At 40.6% G+C, this 23,136-nt stretch overlaps 1 protein-coding gene across 2 annotated transcripts in view; it reads left to right on the top strand.

Annotated features, from left to right (window-relative positions):
* The window catches only part of LOC144698770 (SWI/SNF-related matrix-associated actin-dependent regulator of chromatin subfamily A containing DEAD/H box 1-like), a 97,470-nt gene that overhangs the window by 12,209 nt on the left and 62,125 nt on the right, over nt 1-23,136 (top strand). For both annotated transcript variants that reach the window (XR_013580551.1, XM_078570517.1), the window contains exons 3-5: nt 5,993-6,167; nt 9,897-9,963; nt 19,741-19,838. Coding sequence is in view for 1 of the 2 variants with exons in the window: in XM_078570517.1 (XP_078426643.1) it covers nt 5,993-6,167; nt 9,897-9,963; nt 19,741-19,838 (340 nt within the window). In the remaining variant the exon portion in view is untranslated. The remainder of the gene's footprint in view (nt 1-5,992; nt 6,168-9,896; nt 9,964-19,740; nt 19,839-23,136) is intronic.

Genomic DNA, 23,136 nt, shown 5'->3' with positions numbered 1-23,136 from the left:
GAGCCATGCCAGCTCTTTGACCCACTGAACTTCTCTTTCCCTAGAGATCTGCAATTTTTTTCTCTCAAGAGTTTATCCAATTTCCTTTTGAAAGTTACTATTGAATCTGCTTCCACTGCCCTTTCAGGCGGAGCATTTCAGATCACAGCTTGCCTATGTAAAAATAATTTCCTCTGCCTCATTCTTTTGGAAGAACTCGCATTTTGAGCATTTTCCTTCATGTTTAGTGTTCATTCCAAGTTAGTATATCTGCACTTTAAACTGCTTCCACGCTTCAAATGTCAGGCACTATTGCACACATCTTTGGACCTGATTGCACAAAATATTACTGATGAATGAGGACTAATGTAATTTTATCTGATTGATCGCCTGTTGCACGATTCATGGCATTTTAAGCAGAATTCCTACTGCATTTATGTAGTGCCTTTGGCATAATATATTCCAAGATACCTCAAGAATAATTATCAAGCAAAATAATTATTGATATGTAGGCACTTCTTAAGGTGAGATGATTTAGTTTTTACATTTATCTACACTCAAAATGTATGTTTCTAGTCCTGTTTTGTTTATCATAATTTGCTGGGATTTAAGTAGAAAATTCATTGTGCACATCTCTATTGTGCTTTCATTTTTGAGTTGCTACTCTCCAGCTTCGATTTTTAATACCTTGCTTTAGGGAAATGGTAATAAGAATGAAAAGGCTTTTGTAAAATTTCAGTTGATGTGCTAAGATCAGCATAGGTTTTGTTCTTGGCAAAGCCTTTATTTTGGATATTGCGTTATTTGCATGATTTTTTTTAAATTCAATGTTTAAGGTTGAAAACCAGGAAATTATTCTACACTCTATCAACATTGCATTTCTGTTTCCCACACCAGTAATATTTGATCCGTCTGAGCAGAACCGCGTGAACACTTTAGTCAGTATTGTGATATGAGGGAACTTTCACTGGGATTTACTTTGAGACTGAACAAGCTCAGCAGAGTTTTTCATCTCATTAACCTGGTCAAATTGAGTCAAGCTTCCAGAAACATTGAAATGGTGTAGGAATCCAATATATCACCTAGGCCACCTTTTTAAATGCATACATGTACTAGGCCCAGTAGCCTTCCACCATTTATAAAAATTTGCAAGTCGGGTATTACTCGGTTGTGCCCCCATTTGTAACTTCTCTAAGCATTCTCAGTTTACAATTCCTGTTTTCACCATGGAATGCTCTGTTTCTTAATGTAACTGAGTAATTAGGGGCAAAGGATTTTGCATGTTGTGCAGTAAGCATTCTCTGACATATTTCTAAAATGTAGCCTAAGAGAAGAAGACAAATGAAGTGTTGTAACAGACATCTCTGATTATATTCTTGGGGGACCAATGCCCTTTCATGCATAATTATTGGATAAAATCTCCTCTCTGATAACAAAAGACTTGCGGTGAAATTAATTTGAATTTTATCAACCATGTGACTAGTAAAAATGAATCCTTTTATTTGGTTAAGATGCTTGCTCATCCCTGTTGTTTCTACAGTATTGTCTTGTGCAAAGTAAATATTAATGAAAGAAATTTGAAAGAATTAACTCCATTTTCTTTATAGCTGGCTATCTTCCACAGAACTCTGGCTATATATGCCCTAATCCTAATTAATGTTAAGAGCGGTTTTGAAAAATGCTTAATATATTATATTAGAATTTTTATTATTTTTTTTCCACATAAAATTCCCAATAAACTTGTGCTCTTTTTTCTAAAATCATTAAAATCTTCAAGGAAATGTTTTATGTCTAATGTGATGAGTTGAGAGTGACTGCTCTTGATATCAAGGTAGTGTTTGACTGAGTGTGACATCAAGGAGCCCGAGCAAAACTGAAATCAATGGGAATCGGCAGGGAAAGCTCTCCACTGGTTGGTGTCATACCTAGCACAAAGGAAGATGATTGTGGTTTCTGGGGGACAATCATCTTAGCCCCAGGACATGGCTGCAGGAGTTCCTTGGGCAGTGTCCTAGCCCCATTCATTTACAGCTGCTTCATCAATGGCCTTCCCTCTATCTTAAGGTCAGAAATGGGAATTTCGCTGATGATTGAAGAGTGTTCTGGCCTGTTCATAACTCCTCAGATACTGAAGCAGTCTGTGCCTACACGCAACATTCGCTGAACAATGTTCAGGCTTGGGTTGATAAATGGCAAGTAACATTTGTGCCACACAAGTGCCAGGCAATGACCACCTGCAACAAGATGGAGTCCAAATATCTCCTTGACATTTAACGGCATTACTATCGTTGAATCCCCCCGCCATCAATATCCTGGGAGTTACTGTTGGCCAGAAACTGAGCTTGACCAGCCAAATTAATGCTATGGCTACAATATCGAGTCAGAGGGTGAAAATTCGGTGTGAAGTAACTCCTCTTTTGGCTCTCCATAGCCAGTACGCCATCTAAAAGGCACAAGCAGGAGTCTGAGTGCAGCTCTAACAACAGTAAAAACTTGACACCTTCCAGGGCAAAGCAGCCCACTTTGATTGGCATTTTACCCACCACCTTGCACACATTCCACCACCTGCGCACACTGGCAGTAGGGTGTGCCATCTGCAAAATTTACTGCAGCAATTCACCAAGCCTCCTTAGACAGCACCTTCAAAGCCTGCAACAGTAAGCATAGTGAGAGAGGAAGCACTGGAGGGACTGGCATCCTTGACGATGGATAATCACCAGGGCCAAATGAATTGTATCCCAGGCTGTTGAAGGAAGCCAGGGAGGAAATAGCAGGTGCTCTGAGGATCATTTTCCAATCCTCACTAAATATAGGTGAGGTTCCAGAGGATTGGAGGTCTGCGAATGTTGTACCATTATTTAAAAAGGGTGCGAAGAATAGGCCAGAAAATTATAGGCTGGTCAGTCTGACTTCAGTGGTGGACAAATTATTGGAAACAATTCTGAGGCACAGGATAAACGGTCACTTGGCGCACGTTGACCAGGGATAGTCAGCATGGTCTTGTTAGGTTAAGATTGTGTCTTACTAACTTAATAGAATTTTTTGAGGAAGTAACAAGGGGGATTGATGAGGGTAGTGTAGTGGATGTTGCCTATGTGGATTTCAGTAAGGCATATGACAAGGTTCCAAATGGCAGACTAGTCAAGAAAGTGAGATCTCATGGGATACAGTAGAAGGTGTCAGGCTGGGTCCAAAATTGGCTCAGTGACAGGAAACAAAGGCTAATGATCAATGGATGTTTTTGCAAATGGAAAAAGGTTTCCGCGGTGTTCCACAGGACTCAGTTTTGGGGCTGTTGCTCTTTGTTTTGTATATTAATGATTTGAACTTAAATGTGGGAGGCATGTTTGGGAAATTTGCAGATGACACAAAAATTGCTGTGTAGTTGATAGTGAAGAGTATAGCTGTTGTCTCCAGAATTAAATCAATGGTTCGTTTGAGTGGGTGGAAAGGTGGAAAATGGAATTCAATCCAGAAAAGTGCGAGGTAATGCATTTGGAGAGGGCAAACAAAGTAGGGGAATACTCAATAAATGGGAAGTTACTGAGAGGGGTTGAGGAAGTGAGAGACCTTAGAGTGCATGTCCACAGGTCCTTAAAGGTGCAGGACAGGTGGACAAGGTGGTCAAGAAAGCATACGGAATGCTTTCCTTTATTGGTAGAGGTATTGAATACAAAAGCAGGAACGTAATGCTGGAACTGTATAAAATGCTAGTTAGACCACAGCTGGAATTTTGTGTCCAATTCTGGTCCCCATATTATAGGAAGGACATAATTGTTCTGGAGAGAGTGCAGAAGAGATTTACAGGTATGTTGTCAGGGCTTGAAAATTGCAGCTATGAGGAAAGATTGGATAGGCTAGGGTTGTTTTCCTTAGAACAGAGGAGGCTAAGGGGTGACCTAATTGAGTTGCACAAAATTATAAGGGGCCTAGATAGGATAGACAGGAAAGACTTGTTTCCCATAGCTAAGGGGTCAATTACCAGGGGGCATAGATTTAAGGTGATTGGTAGAAGGATTAGAAGGGACATGAAAAACGTTTTCATCCAGAGGGTGGTGGGCATCTGGAATTCACTGCCTAAGTTGGTGGTTAAGGCTGAAACACTCAATTCATTTAAAAGCTGCCTGGATCTGTATCTGAAGTGCTGTAATCTGCAAGGCTACGGGCCAGGTGTTGGAAAGTGGGATTAAAATGAGCAGCTAGTTTCTTTTTTCTCTTTGTTGGCTGGCACGGACATGTTGCGCTTAATGGCCTCTTTCTACACCGTAACTTTCCTATGATTCTAACCTCTGAAGCCTAGAAGGACAATGGCAGCATCTGCATGCAGTAAACCTTGCGAGCAATTCATATACCCCATGAACAAATTAAAATTGCGCCGTGTTGCATAGGAAAATTCTATACACATTAGTCATACCTGACCACCTCTGACCAACAACAGCAACTTGCATTTATGTACTGCCTTTACTGTAGTAAAGCATCCTAAGATGTTTTTGTGATTTAACTAATCTTCTGTTAATTAGCTTCCTAAACAGTTGAGCTTGGTCACATCAAGCCCATATCTCGGATTGTCATTGCTACTCTGTTAAAACATACGTTTTGTGTGTAGAATGTTTTCTTCCCCTCTGAAACCAAAATTCTAATTGTAAAAAAATTTCTGAGGCTTTCACAAATTAAACATTGTGGCTGATAACTCAAGTGCTGTATTTGGAATGCATGGATGAGTAACATGCTATTTAACCTGGCTGAAGAATTCTTTTGAAGTTGTTTATGGATTAGTTTTGTTGCTTCTGTACATCCACCCTCCCATAGAATAGAGTTAAGAGAATAGCCTCTTGAATTCAACTTTCTTATGGCAAACCAAGTGCACCCTTCCAGCTTGCATCTACTATAACTTCACAACCATTAGTCTTAATTGCACAGCAAGTAACTTAAAATTACTTCTCCAGGGTTGACTTACAATGTGGCGGAATAAGGGCTTTTTCACACACTTGAAGTAAAACATGTTGTCAGTATAAGGTGCTTAGTCAAGTTACCAGTCATGCTTTGAGGTTGACTGGTTGCTACAAATGAAGCAGCCAGTCTGTCAGCCAAGCGAAAAGTAACATGGACTTTAAAGCAGAAGTTGTGGGATTTGTGCTACTAGACATGTAACAATTTGATTTATGAGTCTAGTACTGCACCTCCAACCAACCATTTGTTCCAAGATGGTGCAAGTTAAATCTCATGTTGATGCCAAAATAGTCAATCGATAGTATTTTTGCTTATTGTAATGAGGATTCAGCTTGAAAAATTCTAAAATTATCACATGTTCTATAGTGGACAAAATTGGTTGCATCCATTTCACCTAAACACTTTACTGCAGCTGAGGAGATTCTGATCCACTTGGGAACTATCAAAAATGTAACTTCCTGACTTGGTGGGTTAGGGGCAAATTAACTGGGACATTGGGAGAATGTGTTCACATTAGAATGTGCAGAGCATTAGTGTTAGGATGGAGCTGGGATTGTCAGAGTGGAATATCTGTGTCCCACTCCTCCCCTGGTAGTGGGCTCAACCTGTAGCTCATTACAGCATAATGTCCGTAACATAACTTAATGTGTTTTCTGAGTGTATTGTGATTACTATGTGTATTTAACATTGCTTTCTTTTTCCTGAGCAATGATTTCTCCTACCCATTTGCAAGTTTTCAGACTGGCAATTAAAAGTTTAAATACTGGAGAGTTTGAGAATATCTAGTGAAGTAATTAGTTAAGTTGGATATGGGCATATCTTTTTGTAGTCTCTCTCCTTAAAAACTAGAGAGGGTATCCCAAGCCATAATGTTCTATTAATTTTGTCAGAACATTTTCATTTTTACTGTCCTTCTGAGGGATCTGAAGTAAACGATGTATAAAAGTGTTGTGATTTTGTGTATTATCCATTTTTGTTGCATTGTTGGAGTATTTATTTGTACAAATCTTACCTAACCTCTGTGGTAGTTATTCATGTGTATATACCATTCAACATCTTCCAGAAATGATCCTGTTGACTTTTCATCTGAGGATGGGCAGCTTTCCCCAAAAGATGTACCTTCCCTGGACTGCAGTGGCTTATCTCATTTTAATACTGACTTGGGGGACTCTACTGCCATCAAAGTACAAAAACTGACAGAAATATTTCCAAATAGAACAGACGCTGAACTAATGCAGGTAAGTAGAATGTGAATTTAGATGAGTTATTAAGAAATTTGAAGCTTGGTATTGGATGTGCTTGTTATTGAGTTGTACTTTATAGAGGATGTCCCTATTTTTGATCCTTGATTTGCAGTGATTCTAGCCAGAGTGATTTCCTGGGCACTTTGATTGGCTTTCTATGTCTTGAACAAGGAAAGAAGGAAAGACAGTTAACCAAGGATTTCCTCTTTTGTTTGTTATCCAATGACCATTGTTTAAAAAGTATAATAAGGACATAGTCTAGCATACTTATGATAACAGCTGTAGAGTGACCAATGGATGAGATTTGAGAGAACTATTGCCATGCATGCCATTACCAATCCAGCGTGAGTCGCCATTTCAGGAAGAAGAGGAGGAAACTGGAGAGCAAAAATAATTGAATGTTGTTTACTTTCAGAGGCTAAATACTTGGGTGCAAATGTAATGATGACCTTTGAACCCGGCCCGTTTTCAAGTTCAGTATCACAGTATAACATTATGAAACCTGACTAAGTCAGGTGTGTTTCTCCCTAATACTCATTGCCTTTCTTTCATTCTGGTGACTGGAGGGTTGCTACTGTTAAAGAAATGAGGAAGGGGTGAACTTTGTAACTTTTAATTAATAGTTGGTAAGCTTTTATGGGCTTTGATGTGGAATAAAATTATTTACAGAGACATTGGCAGCCAGTGTGAATCTTTAATCTGCAAGTGCGTCTGATGATTTTAATTGCGGAAATAATAATAGATTTTGAAAAAGGAAAAGTAATAACCAGACTCCATATCAAGCAACGTTTAAAAGCCTATTTGTATTATTTGTACATAGGCCTGACTTGTTCAGGACTCCATCCTACACCACAGTGGTTGAATATTAACGCCCTCTCTGGTGGCCCAGCAATCGGTTGTATGACACCACAAGTTCTGATGCTAACTAGTCATGGTCAACAAATGCCAGCCTTTGCAGCGATGTCCACATCCTGGGAATAAATAAATATTAGCAAATTGGGGATTGTCAGATTTTGACAAAGGGCATAGATAAAACTAACCGAAGGAATGGCTAGGTGGTAGACACAGTTCATTGGGGAGAAGTGTGAAACACTGCATTTTGGAAGCAAGAATGGGGGCAGGAAATTAGAATATTACCAGAAATTAGTGTAATGCTGAGTTATAAAGGAAAGAAATTGCCCATAGTTACTGCCAGCATGACCTGAAGTTAATAAATCTCGATGCAAATAAGGATTTGTTTATCATGGGCATATGAAGGCAAGCTCCTTTTAATCTTCTGTGTTGTTAAATTTTGCAAAAATAGCTGGATGTAAAATAAATTGTTCCAGCTGGGGGTAGCTGGTGACAATTACTTGCTGGTATTTTAATGTTTGATCATTGTGCTGTTTTTTTAAAAAAAACAACTGAGAGTAAATGAGTTTTTTTGTTGCCAATAGAAAATAAATGGGGTAAAATAATACACTGCTGCTTTTCTTTCTCTATTAATTTATATTTGTAACTTTTCCCCATTTCCTAGCCTCTCTTCATTTGCAAAGGCATTGACTCACTTTAGGCATATAAATAGTAAGTAAAAGGAGGAATAGGGCCGATTATGAACCAAAAAGGGATTTACGCATGAATGCAGAGGAGCATGGCTGAGGTATTAAGTGAATATTTTGCATCTGTCTTTACCAAGGAACAAGATGCTGCATAGGCCATGGTGAAGGAGCAATTAATTCAGACACTTGAAAGTTTAAAATTTAAAGGAGGAGATATTGAATAGGCCGTCTGTACTTATGTTGATAAGGCACCAGACCGGATGGGATGCATCAAGGAAACTAAGGAAAGTGAGAGTGGAAATTGCGAAGGCACTGACTGTAATTTCCCAGTCACCCTTAGATCCAGGTGTGATACCAGAGGACTGGAGAATTGCAAATGTGCAACCTTGATCAAAAAAAGGGGTAAAGATAATCCCAGCAACTGCAGGCCAATCATTCGGTGGTGGGAAGCTTCTAGAAACGATAATTTGGGGCAAAATTAATTGTCACTTGGAGAAATGCGAGTTAATTAAGGAAAGCCAGCATAAATTTGTGAAGGGCAAATTGTGTTTCCTAACTTGCTGAAATTTTTTGATGAGAAAATAGAAGGTTGTTTAGAGTAGTTCTGTTGATGTGGTGTATATGTACTGCCAGAAGGTATTTGATAAAATGCCACACAACAAACATGGGCAAATTGTAGCTCATGGAATAAAAGGGATCGTAGCAACATGGATACAAAATTGACTGGGTGATAGAAAATGGAGAGTGGTGGTTAATGGATGTTTTTCAGACTGGAGGAATGTTTGTTGTGGGGCCCCAGAGGTTGATGTTAGGACTCTTGCTCTTCCTGAAATATATTAATGACCTAACCTTGGTGTACAGGGTGTAAAAATTTGCAGATGATATGGAAACATGGAAGCATTATGAACTATGAGGAGGATAGTGTAGAACTACAAAAGGACACAGTGAGGTTGGCAGATGAAATTTAATGCAGAGAAGTGTGAAGAGATTTCATTTTGGTAGGAAGAACGCAGAGGGACAATTTAAAATAAATGGCCCAATTCTAAAAAGGGGTGTAGGAGCAGAGGGATCTGGGTGTATAGGTGCATAAATCATTGAAGTTGGCAGGTCAGGTTGAGAGCACAGTTAATAAAGCATACAATATCCTAGGCTTTATTAATAGGGACATAGAGTACAAAAGCAAGGAAGTTATGTTAAACTTTATAGAACACTGATTTGGCCTCAACTGGAGTATTGCGTCCATCCTGGGCGCCACACTTTAAGAAAGATGTGAAGGCATTAGAGAGAGTGTAGAAAAGGTTCACGAGAATGGTCCCAGGATTGAGCTACTTCAGTCGTAGATAGATTGGAGAAGTTGATATTGCTTTCCATGGAGAAGAGAAGGTTGAGAGGAGATTTGATAGAGGTGTATTCTAAATTATGAGGGGTCTGGACAGAGTAGTTAGGGAAGAACTGTTCCCATTGGTGGAAGGATTGAGAACAAGAGAGCACAGATTTAAGGTAATAGGCAAAAGAATCAATGAGAATGAGGAAAAAGTTTCTCATGCAGCAAGTGATCAGCATCTGGAAAGCGCTGCCTGAATGTGAGGTGGAGGCAGGTTCAGTTAAGGCATTCAAGGGGGAATTGGATTGTTATCACAAGGAAGAATGTGCAGGCCTGCGGGGAGAAGGCTGGGGAGCAGCACTAGGTAAATTGCTCCTATGGAGAGCTGTTCAGACACGACAGGCTGAATGGCCACCTACTGTGCTATAACAACTTCTGGATTCTAGGAACGATTCCACAGGAACTGGGTGGCATTTAATATCACAAATGATCGTTATTCATGTGTGAGTATTTACGGCCAATCTTAGCAGATTGTTTATCTGTGAAGAATATCGCAGCCAAATCCAATCCTATACTTGTCCAAAATGTATTCATGCTCTTCCAGCAGGTTTTTTCTAGACCAAAAGCAGGAACCAGAGATGACCTGTTTTGCTTTGCTCCTTCTCAGCAAAGGTGTTCACAAACTGTCCAGAACATTAGACCTCAGCTACTCCTTGAATAAACCCTTTGAAGCATGGGGTTGTAGGGATTTCTGACTGATGTGTTTGGAGCGGCGTTCCATACAGCATGGATTCATTGGTGTTTGCTTTGAGGTTTTTTTTCTCTGCCACCTTTCTCTGATTTTCCTTCTCGTCCACCTAGGTAATTGAATCAACAAGTACATTGGATGGAGCTGTAGCTTCGGGATTAATCTTGTTTGGAGAAGAAGGTAAGACCAGTTTCTTCATTCTTATGTTTTCTTTTAAATGAAGTGTCATAAGGTGGCAATTTATTCAAGTGTCCAATCTTGTAAGAATCATTTGAGAAATGCGATTTGGCTCAGATTTATTCCATAAAACATGTCTTTGACGTATTTAGTCCTACTTAAGCTTACTAGTGAAACATAATTCTGACCAGTTTCCATTTTGAGAAACCTACGTAGCATTTACTACACTAATTGACTTTTCCATAAAGCACAAAGATTCCCCTCAACTCTTGAGTAGCTAGTGACTGACTAATTGTGAAAAGTTGGCTTTGCATTCTACAGTTCTACTAAAGATTGACTTTTTATTTATCCTTAAGAAGGCTTGAAGGATAATTTGTCATCAATTACAATCTCCCCATATAAACATGAGCATTGGTTGTAACCAGGTGAAGGCCAGTTGCCAGATGATTCCTCTTAGTGCAACAATAAAGGAATTGTTATGGTCACAGTAAATGTGGAATCCTTTCTGAGACCAGTAATCACTGATGAGCACTTGACAATCTTTGCTGACGACAGGATAGACAAAATACCAAATGTTGAAGTGTAGTGATTTTCTGTAATCCTTTTATGGAACTGTAACACTTCTGTTAACAGGCATAAAACATTCTCCAGGCTGCACCAACAAGATCACGTGGCATGACTCGAGAATGAAGTCTGGGTTAGATTAAAATATTCTTGTGCTCTTTGGCAATAATAAAGTTACCAGAGTAAAACCAAACTGTTTGCTTGTCAGGTTCTGATTTTTAGCACTGGTAAGCTTTAATTTGTGGTTAAAGTAAAAACAAAAAATGCTGAAAATATTCAGCGTGTCCGGCAGCTTCCGTGGAGAGGGAGAGAGAGCTGATGTTTTAAATTGATGACTTTTCATCAGAACTGAAAGGATTGGGTCAAAGGATAGTAGATCATCACCTGGAAGGGCATTGAATTGTTGAAACATGCAATCCTCATCTGAAAGAAAGAAAAATAAATATTTGTTAAACTACTGGATGAGACAAAGATTGAAATGAAACTCTGAAATGGAATAGTTTTGAGATAGCGAGCTGGTGCTGTTAGGGTTCTGATGAAAGGATCTTTGACCTGAAACATCAACTCCTGTTATCCTCTCCACAGAGATGCATTTGACCTACTGAGTATTTCCAGCATTTTCTGTTTTTATTTCAAATTTCAAGCATCTGTAGTATTTGCACTTATAGTAACTTGTACCTTTATTATCCATTAAATCCCTAGGCAGTAAATTCTCAGAATCACCCCAGAAGTAATGCTCTCTCAACCTTAGAAAGTTTCCTCAGAAAATAAGCCTGCCTGATCTCTAAAAACATATCTGTAGAAATACGCTACTACTGACACAGATGGATGGTGTACCGTAACCAGGATCTTTGGTAATGCAACATTCATCTATGCTAGTGCAAAACACCAGTCCTCTCAAACTTTTTATCACTTGGTCTGGTGTGGCTTGGAGAGATGTGCACCTTAGTTGTAATCCTTTTGTGATTATAGGGGAGATGGTGGCGTGGTGGTAATGTCACTGTAATCCAGTGGCCTAGGCTCTGGCGGCAGCTGGCGGAATTGAAATTCAATTAACAAATCTGGAATATAAAGCTAGTTTCAGAAACGGTGACCATGACAGCTGTCATCAATTGTTGTTAAAACCTATCTGGTTCACTAATGTCCTTTAGGGGAGAAAATCTGCCATCCTTACCTGGTCTGGCTTACGTGTCATCCCAGACCCACAGCAATGTGGTTGATTCTTAACTGCCTTCTGAGATGACCTCGACAATTGGGGCAGTATCAAGGTCAATTAAGCATGGGCAACTAATACTAGCCTTGCCAGGGCTACCCACGTCCCATGAAAGAATAAAGAAACATCGTTTGGTGTCTATACTCACATTTATGGCGCTCAGCAAGGCTGGGAGAAGTGTGGATTATGATTTTAACTACTGCAACTAGAGAGTGTAAGAAAAAGTCATTAAATGTCCTTCAATTTTATGAAAGTACAATTATTTTTTTCTTTTTCTAAAAAGGCAACTAAGTTCCAATGTGTACATCTTCAAGGTGCATTATATCACATGACATTTTGTCTTCGTGAAATGGCTCGTTAACATTTCCAGCAAGGAAGTCTTTTTTACTTGTAGACTAAATATCTTGTCGTTCTCTCAGGTCCAACTCTGACATTGTCATCAAACCTGCTGACAAGGGTGGTGCTGTTGTTGTCTGGCGCACTGACCTCTACCTCGCAGAGGCTGAGCGTCAACTCACAGACACTTCCTCCTACCTCCCCCTAGACCATGACCCCACCACTGAACATCAAGCCATTGTTTCCAGGACTGTTCCCTCATCTCATCTCTGGAGATCTTCCTTCCACAGCTACCCGCTTCTACCTCGTACCCAAAATCCACAAACAGGACTCCCGGCAGACCGATCGTGTCAGCCTGTTCCTGCCCCACGGAACTCATTTCTTGCTATCTTGACTCCATTCTCTCTCCCCTTGTCCAGTCCCTTCCCACCTACATCTGTGATTCCTCTGACACCCTACATCATATCAACAATTTCCAGTTCCCTGGCCCCAACCGTCTCCTCTTCACCATGGACGTCCAATCCCTCTACACCTCCATTCTCCCACCGGGATGGTCTGATGGCTCTCCGCTTCTTCCTCGAACAGAGGCCCGAACAATCCCCATCCACCACTACTCTCCTCTGTCTGGCTGAACTTGTTCTCTCACTGAACAATTTTTCCTTAAACTCCTCTCACTTCCTCCAAATGAAAGGTGTGGCTATGGGTACCCGCATGGGCCCCAGTTATGCCTGTCTCTTTATGGGGTATGTGGAACATTCTTTGTTCCAGTCCTACTCTGGCCCCCTCCCACAACTCTTTCTCCGGTACATCGATGATTGCTTCGGTGCTGCTTCATGCTCTCGTCTGGACCTGGAAAAATTTATTAATTTTGCTTCCAATTTGCACCCCTCCATCATTTTCACATGGTCCATCTCTGACACTTCCCTTCCCTTCCTTGACCTCTCTGTCTCAATTTCTGGTGATAGACTGTCCACCAATATCCATTACAAGCCTACCGACTCCCACAGCTACCTCGACTACAGCTCCTCACACCCCACTTCCTGTAAGGACTCCATCCCATTCTCTCAGTTCCTTCGTCTCCGACACATCAGTTCTGATGATGCCACTTTCAAATACAGTTCCTCTGACATGTCTTCCTTCTTCCTTAACCGAGGTTTTCCACCCACGGTGGTTGACAGGGCCCTCAACCGTGTCTGGCCCATCTCCTGCGCATCTGCCCTCACACCTTCTTCTCCCTCCCAGAGCCATGATAGAGTCCCCCTTGTCCTCACTTATCACCCCGCCAGCCTTCGCATTCAAAGGATCATCCTCCGCCAACTCCAGCATGATGCCACCACCAAACACATCTTCCCTTCACCACCCCCCGGCGGCATTCTGCAAGACTCGTTCCCCCCGGGACACCCTGGTCCACTCCTCCATCACCCCCTACACCTCAACCCCCTCCCACAGCCACCTTCGCATGCAACCGCAGAAGGTGCAACACCTGCCCCTTTACTTCCCCTCTCCTCACCGTCCAAGGGCCCAAACACTCCTTTCAAGTGAAGCAGCATTTCACTTGCACTTCCCTCAATTTAGTCTACTGCACTCGTTGCTCCCAATGCGGTTTCCTCTACATTGGAGAGACCAAACGCAGACTGGGTGATCGCTTTGCAGAACACCTTCGGTCTGTCTGCAAGCATGACCCAGACCTCCCTGTCGCTTGCCATTTCAACACTCCACCCTGCTCTCATGCCCACATGTCCGTCCTTGACCTGCTGCATTGTTCCAGTGAAGCTCAACGCAAACTGGAGGAACAGCATCTCGTCTTCCGACTAGGCACTTTACAGCCTTCCGGACTGAATATTGAGTTCAACAATTTCAGATCATGAACTCTCTCCTCCATCCCCACCCCCTTTCCGATTTTCTCCCCCCCCCCCCCTTTTTTTCCCCCAATATCCCACCTATTTCCATTATTTTTAAATGTATTTCCATCCATTGTTTTATCTCTGCCTTTTAGCCTATTTCGATTCCTTCACCCCACCCCACCCCCACTAGGGCTATCTGTACATTGCTTGTCCTGCTTTTTACCCTTAATTAGCACATTCCTTAGATAATATCATCACCTTCAACACCTCTTTGTCCTTTTGTCTGTGACATCTTTTGGTTATCTCCACCTATCACTGGCCCTTTATCCAGCTATACCTGTCTGTCTCTCTCTCTCTCTCTCTCTCTCTCTCTCTCTCTCTACCCCCCCCCCCCCCCCACCACCAACCCTTAAACCAGCTTGTAGTTCACCTCTCTTCTATTTTTACTTAGTTCTGTTGAAGAGTCATATGGACTCGAAATGGTAACTGTGTTCCCCTCCGCAGATGCTGCCAGACCTGCTGAGTTTTTCCAGGTATTTTTATTTTTGTTTTGGATTTCCAGCATCCACAGTTTTTTGCTTTTATCTTGTCACCTATTTTGTTTTGTTGAAAAAGGTGCAATATGTTTTTTCTGTCTGCAAAGAGCCCTGTGTATTAACCTGTGTAAGTGAGCCACACTGTGAGCCCAAATGATAAATTTGTTGTCAGTATAATTCTTAACATACTCAGGATTGTTTAGCAAATGTTGCCCAATCTCAGAATCACATCCAATGTTGGACTGTTTTGAGCTTTGCAAGCACGGGCTGGTTTGGTACGGTTAGAACTTTAAATGGCAATTTGGCTCAGATTTATTCCATAAGACATGTTTTTGACATATTTAGTCCTGTTTAAGCTTACGACTGAAACAATTCTGACCAGTTTCTATTTGAAGAATTGTATACAGCATTTACCATACTAATTGACTTTTCCATAAAGTGCACAGGTTCCCCATAATCCCTCACTGACTAATTGTGAAAGTGTATCTTTGCATTCTACAGCCCCACTAAAGATTGACTGGCTATTTATTTATTTTTATATTTAATTTTTTAATTTATATATTTTTATATAATTTCATATTTATATATTTTTTTAAAATTTTAAAATATTTTTATTTAATATTTTTTATTTTTAAAAATATATACGTATGTTGTGAACAGCTGAATGGAATTGATCTTTGATATGATCTGCCAGTCTTTGGATAACACACATTCTCTGGTTCATTCCCCAGGGCAATGCCTTGACCTAGTAGAGTCTTGGTCTGCCTGCCTGGTTTGAATTTAAACAAAGCTTGATAGTTAACTGTCAGTCATCAGTTATCTGGTGTTTTCTCCATGACAACACCTCTACCAATCAGAATCCACTTGCCAAGCAATCAGCACTTTCTTCTCATGAAGTATAAATTGTTGTTCCCTTACATTTGATATTCTTGCGAATTGTCCTGATGAGTGCATGACAAAAAGCATCGACTGTCTTTTTTCAACAACACTGGAGTTCTGCACTATCAAACGACTGAAGTATACTTGTGTGCGTTTGCTGTTTCTGCAACTGCAGAGGACATTCTCACCACACGTGCAGTTACATTGCCAGCAAGTGCACTCCGTGCAAGAATAGGACCATCCATAGTATTGAGTTGTGTTAAGGTATTTAAACAAGTGTAGCACCAATAAAATGCTTTCTTTCAAATGTTTCTCCGATGTGCAGAGTCTTCACTCTGATAGCCTAATACCATAGTTATGGATTGCAGTTTTCACAGAATATTGATCCTCAAAAACACTAACTTAAAAACCCTTGGATCGTGATTGCGATTTGACCTTGCTGCTTCACTCACTGCTCGCTCTCAACCCTTGGGCACCTCGCACTCGCAGCCCAACTCCTGACCCCATGCTGTCTCCTGCTCGGCGCGAGCAAGGCAGAGAAGACTAGGGAGGGGAGCTCCGAGTGAGGCAGCCTAGGGTTGGAAGCAGGTGGCAGCCAGGAGTCAGGAGCGGAGCAGTAAGTCTGAGGCAGCAAGTAAGTGGTGGGCATTCAACAGACCCACAACGGTGCATCACGCAGTAGTGAGAGGAACCGCATGTGCCCTAGTCGGCAGAGTGGGTGCTGACTTCCTGTTCTAGTTCGGTGTCAGGAGATAGTGTTTGTACAATACTTCTGTATAATTGGCTTACCTGTGAAATGCTAAACAGATCTTTGCTGTGATATAACTGCTTTTATTCATATATGCAGGCGGGTAAACATAATGAACTATAGCGTATCAAATAACACAAGAAATTGTTCCTTTTTGTTTTAAATAAACATACAGATACAGCAAGCAATTAGGATGGCAAATGGTAAATTAGCTTTTGTTGCAAGGGATTGGAGTATGAGAGTAAGGAAGTCTCACTATAAATGTATGGGGCTCTAGTTCGACCAACCTCGTGTACTGTGTACAATTTTGATCATACCTGCCTTAGAGATGGTGCAGTGAATGATCATAAATCAGTTCCTGGAATAAGAGAGTTCTCCTATGAGGAGAGATTCCAATTCTGGCTTCTTACATACCCCTGCTTTTAATCGCTCAACAATTGACAAATATGCCTTCAACTGGCAAGGTGCTGAGTTCTGGAAATCCCTCCCTAAACCTTTCTTTGCTGCTTTTAGATGCTTTATAAAACCTCTGACCACGCTTTTGGTAACCTATCCTAATATCTCCTTATATGGTTTGGTGTCAGATTTTGACTTGATGACACTCCTGTGAAGCTGGGGCATATTATATTAAAGGTGCTGTAGTAGTAGCAGTATTGGCCTATATTCTCTGGAGTTTAAAAGAAGGGGAGATGAGCCCAATAAAACACACAAGCTTCTGAGAGAGCCTGACAGGGTAAATTGCTAAAAGGTTGTTTTCCCCTGCTGGATAGCCTAGAACTAGAAGGCCATATTTCTGGATTAGGGATCACCATTTATGACTGAGTTGAGGGGAAGTTCCTTCACTCAGAAGGCTGTGAATCCCTGTAATTCTCTATGCAAGAGGGCTGTGGATGCTCAGTTGTTGAGTATATTCAAGGCTGGGATCAATAGATGTTTGGACACTAAAGGAATCAAGGAGAATGAGGCTAGGAAAGTAGATAGGTGAGCCATGATCTTATTGAATGGGGCAGCATGCTCAAGAGGCTATCTGTCTTTCTTCTCCTATTTCTTATGACCACACTCGCATACATGTGATGACTTTAGAAGTGAAATTATTTGTTTTCTGTTCATTTCTATACCCCTGAAAATCCAGTCTGGTTTCCAAGCTGGAAAAATGACTCTTTAAATGTTTAATGCCTCTTAAGATATAAAATGTTTTGAAAGGGTCTTGTGTCAATGTGAGCTTTATTGGATGAGTAATGCGCAATACATGTTTTTACAAGAGTACCTTTTCTGTTTTGAATTGAACTTCCTCCACAGAAATTTAGTTCAATGATATATTTACATGTAAACAATAACTAAAACCTCATCCTGATTGAGGTTTCTATATTCAGTGTTGTTTGGGGTCGTTTGAAAAGTAAATTGCCATCTGAGTTTAGAAGGGAAAAAAATGAACACATTTGTAATGTTCATTTGAGATTGTAATCTGCTGTGGGTGTGTGTTAAATTCAATGTTCTAACTTGTCCATTGCACACTTGAGTTATTTGTAAGAGCATCAATACCAAATGAAATCCCAGCTACTGTGCAAGTGCATATATCCTTCCATAAAAGTCATTTAAGGAGTTAGCAGGCCTTAGTAGAAGTATATATGAATTTGTACTGTAGCTGGAAGAGTAAACATCTTTACCTGGCATATTCATGTGCATTTAAAAAGAGATTTGCTACAAATGTGCAATTTTCTGTTTTCATTTTGGTTGCATCTAGTTATTGATGGCAGTCAGGTAAAGTAAATAAAATATGGTGTGCATCACCAGATCAGAGAAATTTAGCTCATGTTCCAGTAACGTAAAACCAAAGGAACCTAGAGAGCTGGCCTTTTTTTTTTGGATAGAGGGAGCCTCAATTGCAATGATAGAGAAGCCTTTATTAGGAAGGAAGGAATGCCCACATTCTCGGGACAACTAGAGATGCGGAATAAATGTTAATCTTGCCCACGTCCTGCCAATTTTTTTTAAGTAGAAAATCCCAAGGAAAAACATTGTATTATGATTGCACAAGGACAGTCATTTTGAAAGTTTTCCCTGTACCCAGTTCCAAAATAAAACATGTACTATTTAAGAAGGTTGATCTGTACAGTCAAGTTAACTGCAACTAGTATTGCTTCAGACGACGACAACATATTTATAACACCTTTAATGTAATAAAGTGGTCAGCAACATTTAATGTAGTTACAAATTGCAGAATCTGATTTGTGCAAAGATTTTTAAAATATCCATTTTTGTCAAGGTTTACTGATTAGTGCTCACTTGCAATAGACTTCAGATTGAACAGTGCTTATTCTCATTACTTTATTGATGAGCTATAGAATTGTGGTAAGTATTTTTAATGCATGTGTTTAATAATGCACTGATAATTTAGAGACAGTTTTTCTAGCTGCCATTGGTGCATTTATCCTGAACTGCTATTTCGATAGGAATTTTGTGTGACCAGGGTTTTCCTAGTGTTAAAGGAACTTTGTATAGTGTATATTTTGTATGGATCCGATTCAAACAAAGCGTTTTTGTCAGAGGATGAACTTGTGTACAAAGTCACCGAAGTATTCAAAGCAGCTGGTTGTAAAATAAAAACAAAATACTGGAAATACTAAGGAGGTATTTCCTTTTATCAGAACTAGGAAAAGTTAGAAACGTAATGGGCTTTAAGCAAGTGAAAGAGCAGGGGGGAAGTTGGGGAAAATAATAAAAGGGAAGGTTGGAGATGGTGTAAAACAGGTGAGATTAAATGACAGAAGGTTGATGGAATAGGGCCAAAAGGAGTAGTAATCATACAAATAAAGCAACAAAAGATGTGTCTAGATGAGGCGTGAATGGCGGAATAATGAAAAGCTGCCACCTAAAAGCAAAAGAACAGAAAAGTGAGAGTAAAACCCAAACCTGCAAAGGTAAAGGAAATAAAATGGGGGCAAAGGTTGCGGTCAGAAATTGTTGAACTCAGTGTTGAGTCCAGAAGGCTGTATAGTGCCTATTAAAGATAAGGTGCCATTTGTTGAGCGCCACGTCATTTTTTGGTGTGTGGATTAATGCACACTAGAAAGTCGATTAAGATTGCCTAAACTGACTTCAACCACTATACTGAGCAAGGTGAGGTTACTGGTAATGTTGGGTTCCTGGCTTCCAAGTCGACATCCAGGACTGAAAACTATGCTGCTTGCTGATGCAAGCCTGTAGCTAATGCCAGTTGAGTGGATGCCGTTGAGTTTGAGATTTAAAACAGCAACTGAGGAGGAGAAAGTAAGTTGCAAGCATTAAAGCATTTAAATTTTTGTTTTTAGTACTTTTCTTCAAATTGGCTGCTGCTTTTTACTGTATCTTTTCTTAATTAAGACTGCAAGCTAATCTTTTAGTTCTATCCTGACAACGTTGTACTGTAGTTATTTATTAAAATATAAAACCGCATGTGTAAATAATGTATAACGTATGCACATGCATCAAAATATAGGGTGAAATATAATGTAATCAAACTCTGTATTGAGCATCAACACAGAGGATTATAGAGATGGAGAGGATTTCAGGTTTTTGCTGATTTGGATGATTGCATCATTATTTTTACATGTTGATCTAACACTATGCTGAAAGTGAGCAATGTTACTTTGATTTTAAAACTTATATTTATATTTTCAGCCACCCCTCGGAAGAGGAAATTGGAAATTTCCCAAAACAGCAGCTCTGAAGAAAGTGATGATCTCCCTATTTCCTCCACCAAGAAGAAACCTAATCGTGTAGGTTTTCAATTTGAAATATCTGAAGGCTTCTCCATAAGAAATCTTCACAATTGCGATGCACCAAATTTGCAGAATACTCTAAAATGAATACAGGCACACTCATTAACCCATTAAATCTTTATCTTAAAATGGTTGAACCTTTTTAATGCAAAATATTTTAGACTAAAATTCTCATAGTGCTCACTTTTGAAACGGCTGGCACAATGGAGATCAACTTAAATGTGCAAAGGAGGCTAAACTAAGGCAGAGGTCTTTTATCTAAGGTTTCCATTTTATGAGCCAACAAATCTGATTAAATATCCTCCTCCTGCTGATACAAAGGTTTCAATGTCTCAGGATTGGTAAGGCTAGGTTATTAGGTCAGACATTGCAAGGGATAAATCCGAATAATTTCTGTAGCGGGATTCCCAGGTCTGTTGTGGCCACCTAGTTTGCCTGGGGATCCTGAGTTTATTCCAGTGAGCTGCGATACTTAATGAACTTTGCCGAATAAACTGGCTGTAAAGGTATTCTAAAAATGTATGGTTTTTTGGCTCTGTATTAAAGAGCTTTTTTTTGGTTTACTTTGAATCCATTACAAAACCATAGAATCTTCAGAAGGTTTTGAGAGGAGAGTGTGACAGCTGGACCCTGGGACTGGCAGTCTGCAGCAGCTAGCACTTAACATCACAGGAGAAACATAAGTTCATTGGTTGGTGAGAAACTGCTGTTAGGGAGTGTCATCAAGTAACTGAGAATTAGAAAAGCACATCCTTTTTAAGAGAAAGGACTACTTACTTTTAAGTAAGAAACACAAGCAATGGGGAAATAAAGTTAGTCAAGGCCAGGTAAAATAGTTACATAACTAACCCAAAGTAAAATAGAGTTAATACAAGAGAATAAATTGAAGCCCGGCAGGACAGCTAGGTTGTGTGGAATGCGTGTCTTGTAATATGTGGGGAATCATGGATACTACTGGTGCCCTAGACCATGTGCAGGAAGTGTCACCAACTGCAGAACTTTGCGCTCTGGGTTTCGGAGCTCGAGTGGTGGCTGGTATCACTGGTGCATCGTGAGGCTGAGACCTACGTGGATATCACATTCAGAGAGGTGGGCACACCACAGCTTAGGAACCTGGAGGCAGAAAGGGGATGGGTGACCACTAGGCAGCCCAAGAGATCTAGGCAGGTAGTGCAGGAGTCCACTGGGGCCCTGCTCACCAATCGGTTTTTCATTTTGGATACCGATGAGGCTGTTGGTTTGTCAGAGGAGTGCAATCAGCCAAGTTTGTGGCACCACAAACAGCTCTGCTGTATGGGGGTGGTGGGGAAGAAAGAATAAGGTAGAGCAGTAGTAATAGGGAATTTATTAGTTACAGGAACAGTCAGACGGTCTGTGGCCATCGATGTGACTTCAGGATGGTATGTTGCCTCCCTGGTGCCAGGGTCAAAGATGTCATGGAGCGACAACAAGACATTCTTCTGAGGGAGGGTGATCAGCCAGAGGTTGTGGTCCACGTTGGTACCAATGACTTGGGCAGGAAAGAAGGTGAGGTCCTGAAAGCAGTCTTGAGGGAGCTAGGAAGGAGATTGAAAAGCAGGGCCTCTAAAACACTAATCTCAGGATTAATGCTGGTCCCATGTGCAAGCGAGTATAGAAATAGAAGAATTGAGCACTTAAACTTGTGGCTGGAAAGCTGGTGTAGGAGGGTGGGCATCAGGTTTCTGAGGCATTGGACCAGTTCTAGGGAAGGTGGGACCTGTACAAGCTGGGTGGCCTACACCTGAACAGGACTGGAATGAATATCCTCGCATAGAGATTTGCTAGTGCTGTTGTGGGGGCTTAAACAGATTGACAGGGGGATGGGAACCCGAGGGCAAATTCGGAGCAGGGAGCAGGAGATGGAGTATTGGTGAGTGACTCTGAAGGACAGAAGCAGCACAGGTTAAAAAGTGTACAGCACAGGAATTTGGCAGTGTTAAAAGGTATATATGTAAATACAAGGAGCATAGTAAATAAAGCCGCTGAGGTCATAGACACATGATGATATCACTATAATGGAAACCTAGCTTAAGGAGGGGCAAAAATGGCAGCGCAACACCCCTGGGTACAAAGTTTTCAGGCAGGATAGGGAGCGGAATAAAAAAGGTGGAGATGTAGCATTATTGGTTAAAGAATTAATTACAGCTGTGAGGAGGGATGATGTACTAAATGAAGCATCAAATAAGGCATGATGGGTTGGGCTCAGAAATAAAAATGGGGCAGCCACACCGCTGGGAGTGTACTATAGAACCCCAAATAGTGGAAGGGAGTTAGTGCAAATATGTAGACAGATTTCTGAGTGCAAAAACAATAGGACAGTAACAGTTGAGGACTATCCTAATATCAATTGGGATGTGAACAGTGTGAAAGGCACAGAGAGTGCAAAATTCTTGAACCACATTCAAGAGAACTCCCTTAGCCAGCCCGTAACAAGCCCAATGAGAGGAGGTGCAATTCTAGATTTAGTCTTAGGAAATTAAGTTGGGCAAGTGGATGAAGTAGCAGTGGGAGACCATTTTGGCGATAGTGACAATAATAGTTAGATTTAGCTTCATTATGGATAAGGACTAAGATAGAACAGGAGTAAAAGTTCTGAATTTGGGGGAAGACATTTTACAAGGCTGAGAGGTGAGCTGGTGAGAGTGGACTGGACACATATTAGAAGAAAAAATTGTGTTAAATCAGTGGGAGGCATTCAAAGGCAAGATTCTGCAGTCACTGTGTAGATATGTCCCCAAAAAGAAAAAGGATCGTACTGCCGAATATAGAGCCCCCTGGTTATCCAGAAGCATACAGGCCAAGATAAAGTAGAAAAAGAAAGCTTATGACAGTCTCAAAAGATTCAATACTGTAGAAAGCCTAGAGGAATATAGGAACTACAAGGGTGAAGGAAAAATGGAAATTAGGAAAGCAAAGAGAGGATACAAAAAATATTGGCAGGTAAAATCAAAGAAAACCCAAGATGTTTTACCAGTACATAAGAGCAAGAGAATAACTAAGGAAAAGGAAGAGTCTATCTAGGAAGAGATGTACATGGTACCTTGTGGGTTGATGCAGAAGATGTGGGCAGGGTTCTCAGTGAGTACTTTGTTTCTGCTTTCATTAAGAAGAGGAATGATGCAGACATTCTAGTTAAAAAGGAGTGTGAAATAATAGATATAATAAGCATAGTGAGAGAGGAAGTACTGGCGGGGCTGACATCCTTGAAGGTGGATAAACTACCAGGGCCAGATGGATTGTATCCCAGGCTGTTGAAGGAAACCAGAGAGAAAAT

Source organism: Cetorhinus maximus, chromosome 1, assembly GCF_964194155.1.
Source record: "Cetorhinus maximus chromosome 1, sCetMax3.hap1.1, whole genome shotgun sequence".
In the NCBI taxonomy this organism is placed as follows: domain Eukaryota; kingdom Metazoa; phylum Chordata; class Chondrichthyes; order Lamniformes; family Cetorhinidae; genus Cetorhinus; species Cetorhinus maximus.
The sequence above is the reverse complement of the archived record's forward strand: the minus strand, read 5'-3'. Positions and strand labels throughout refer to the sequence as shown.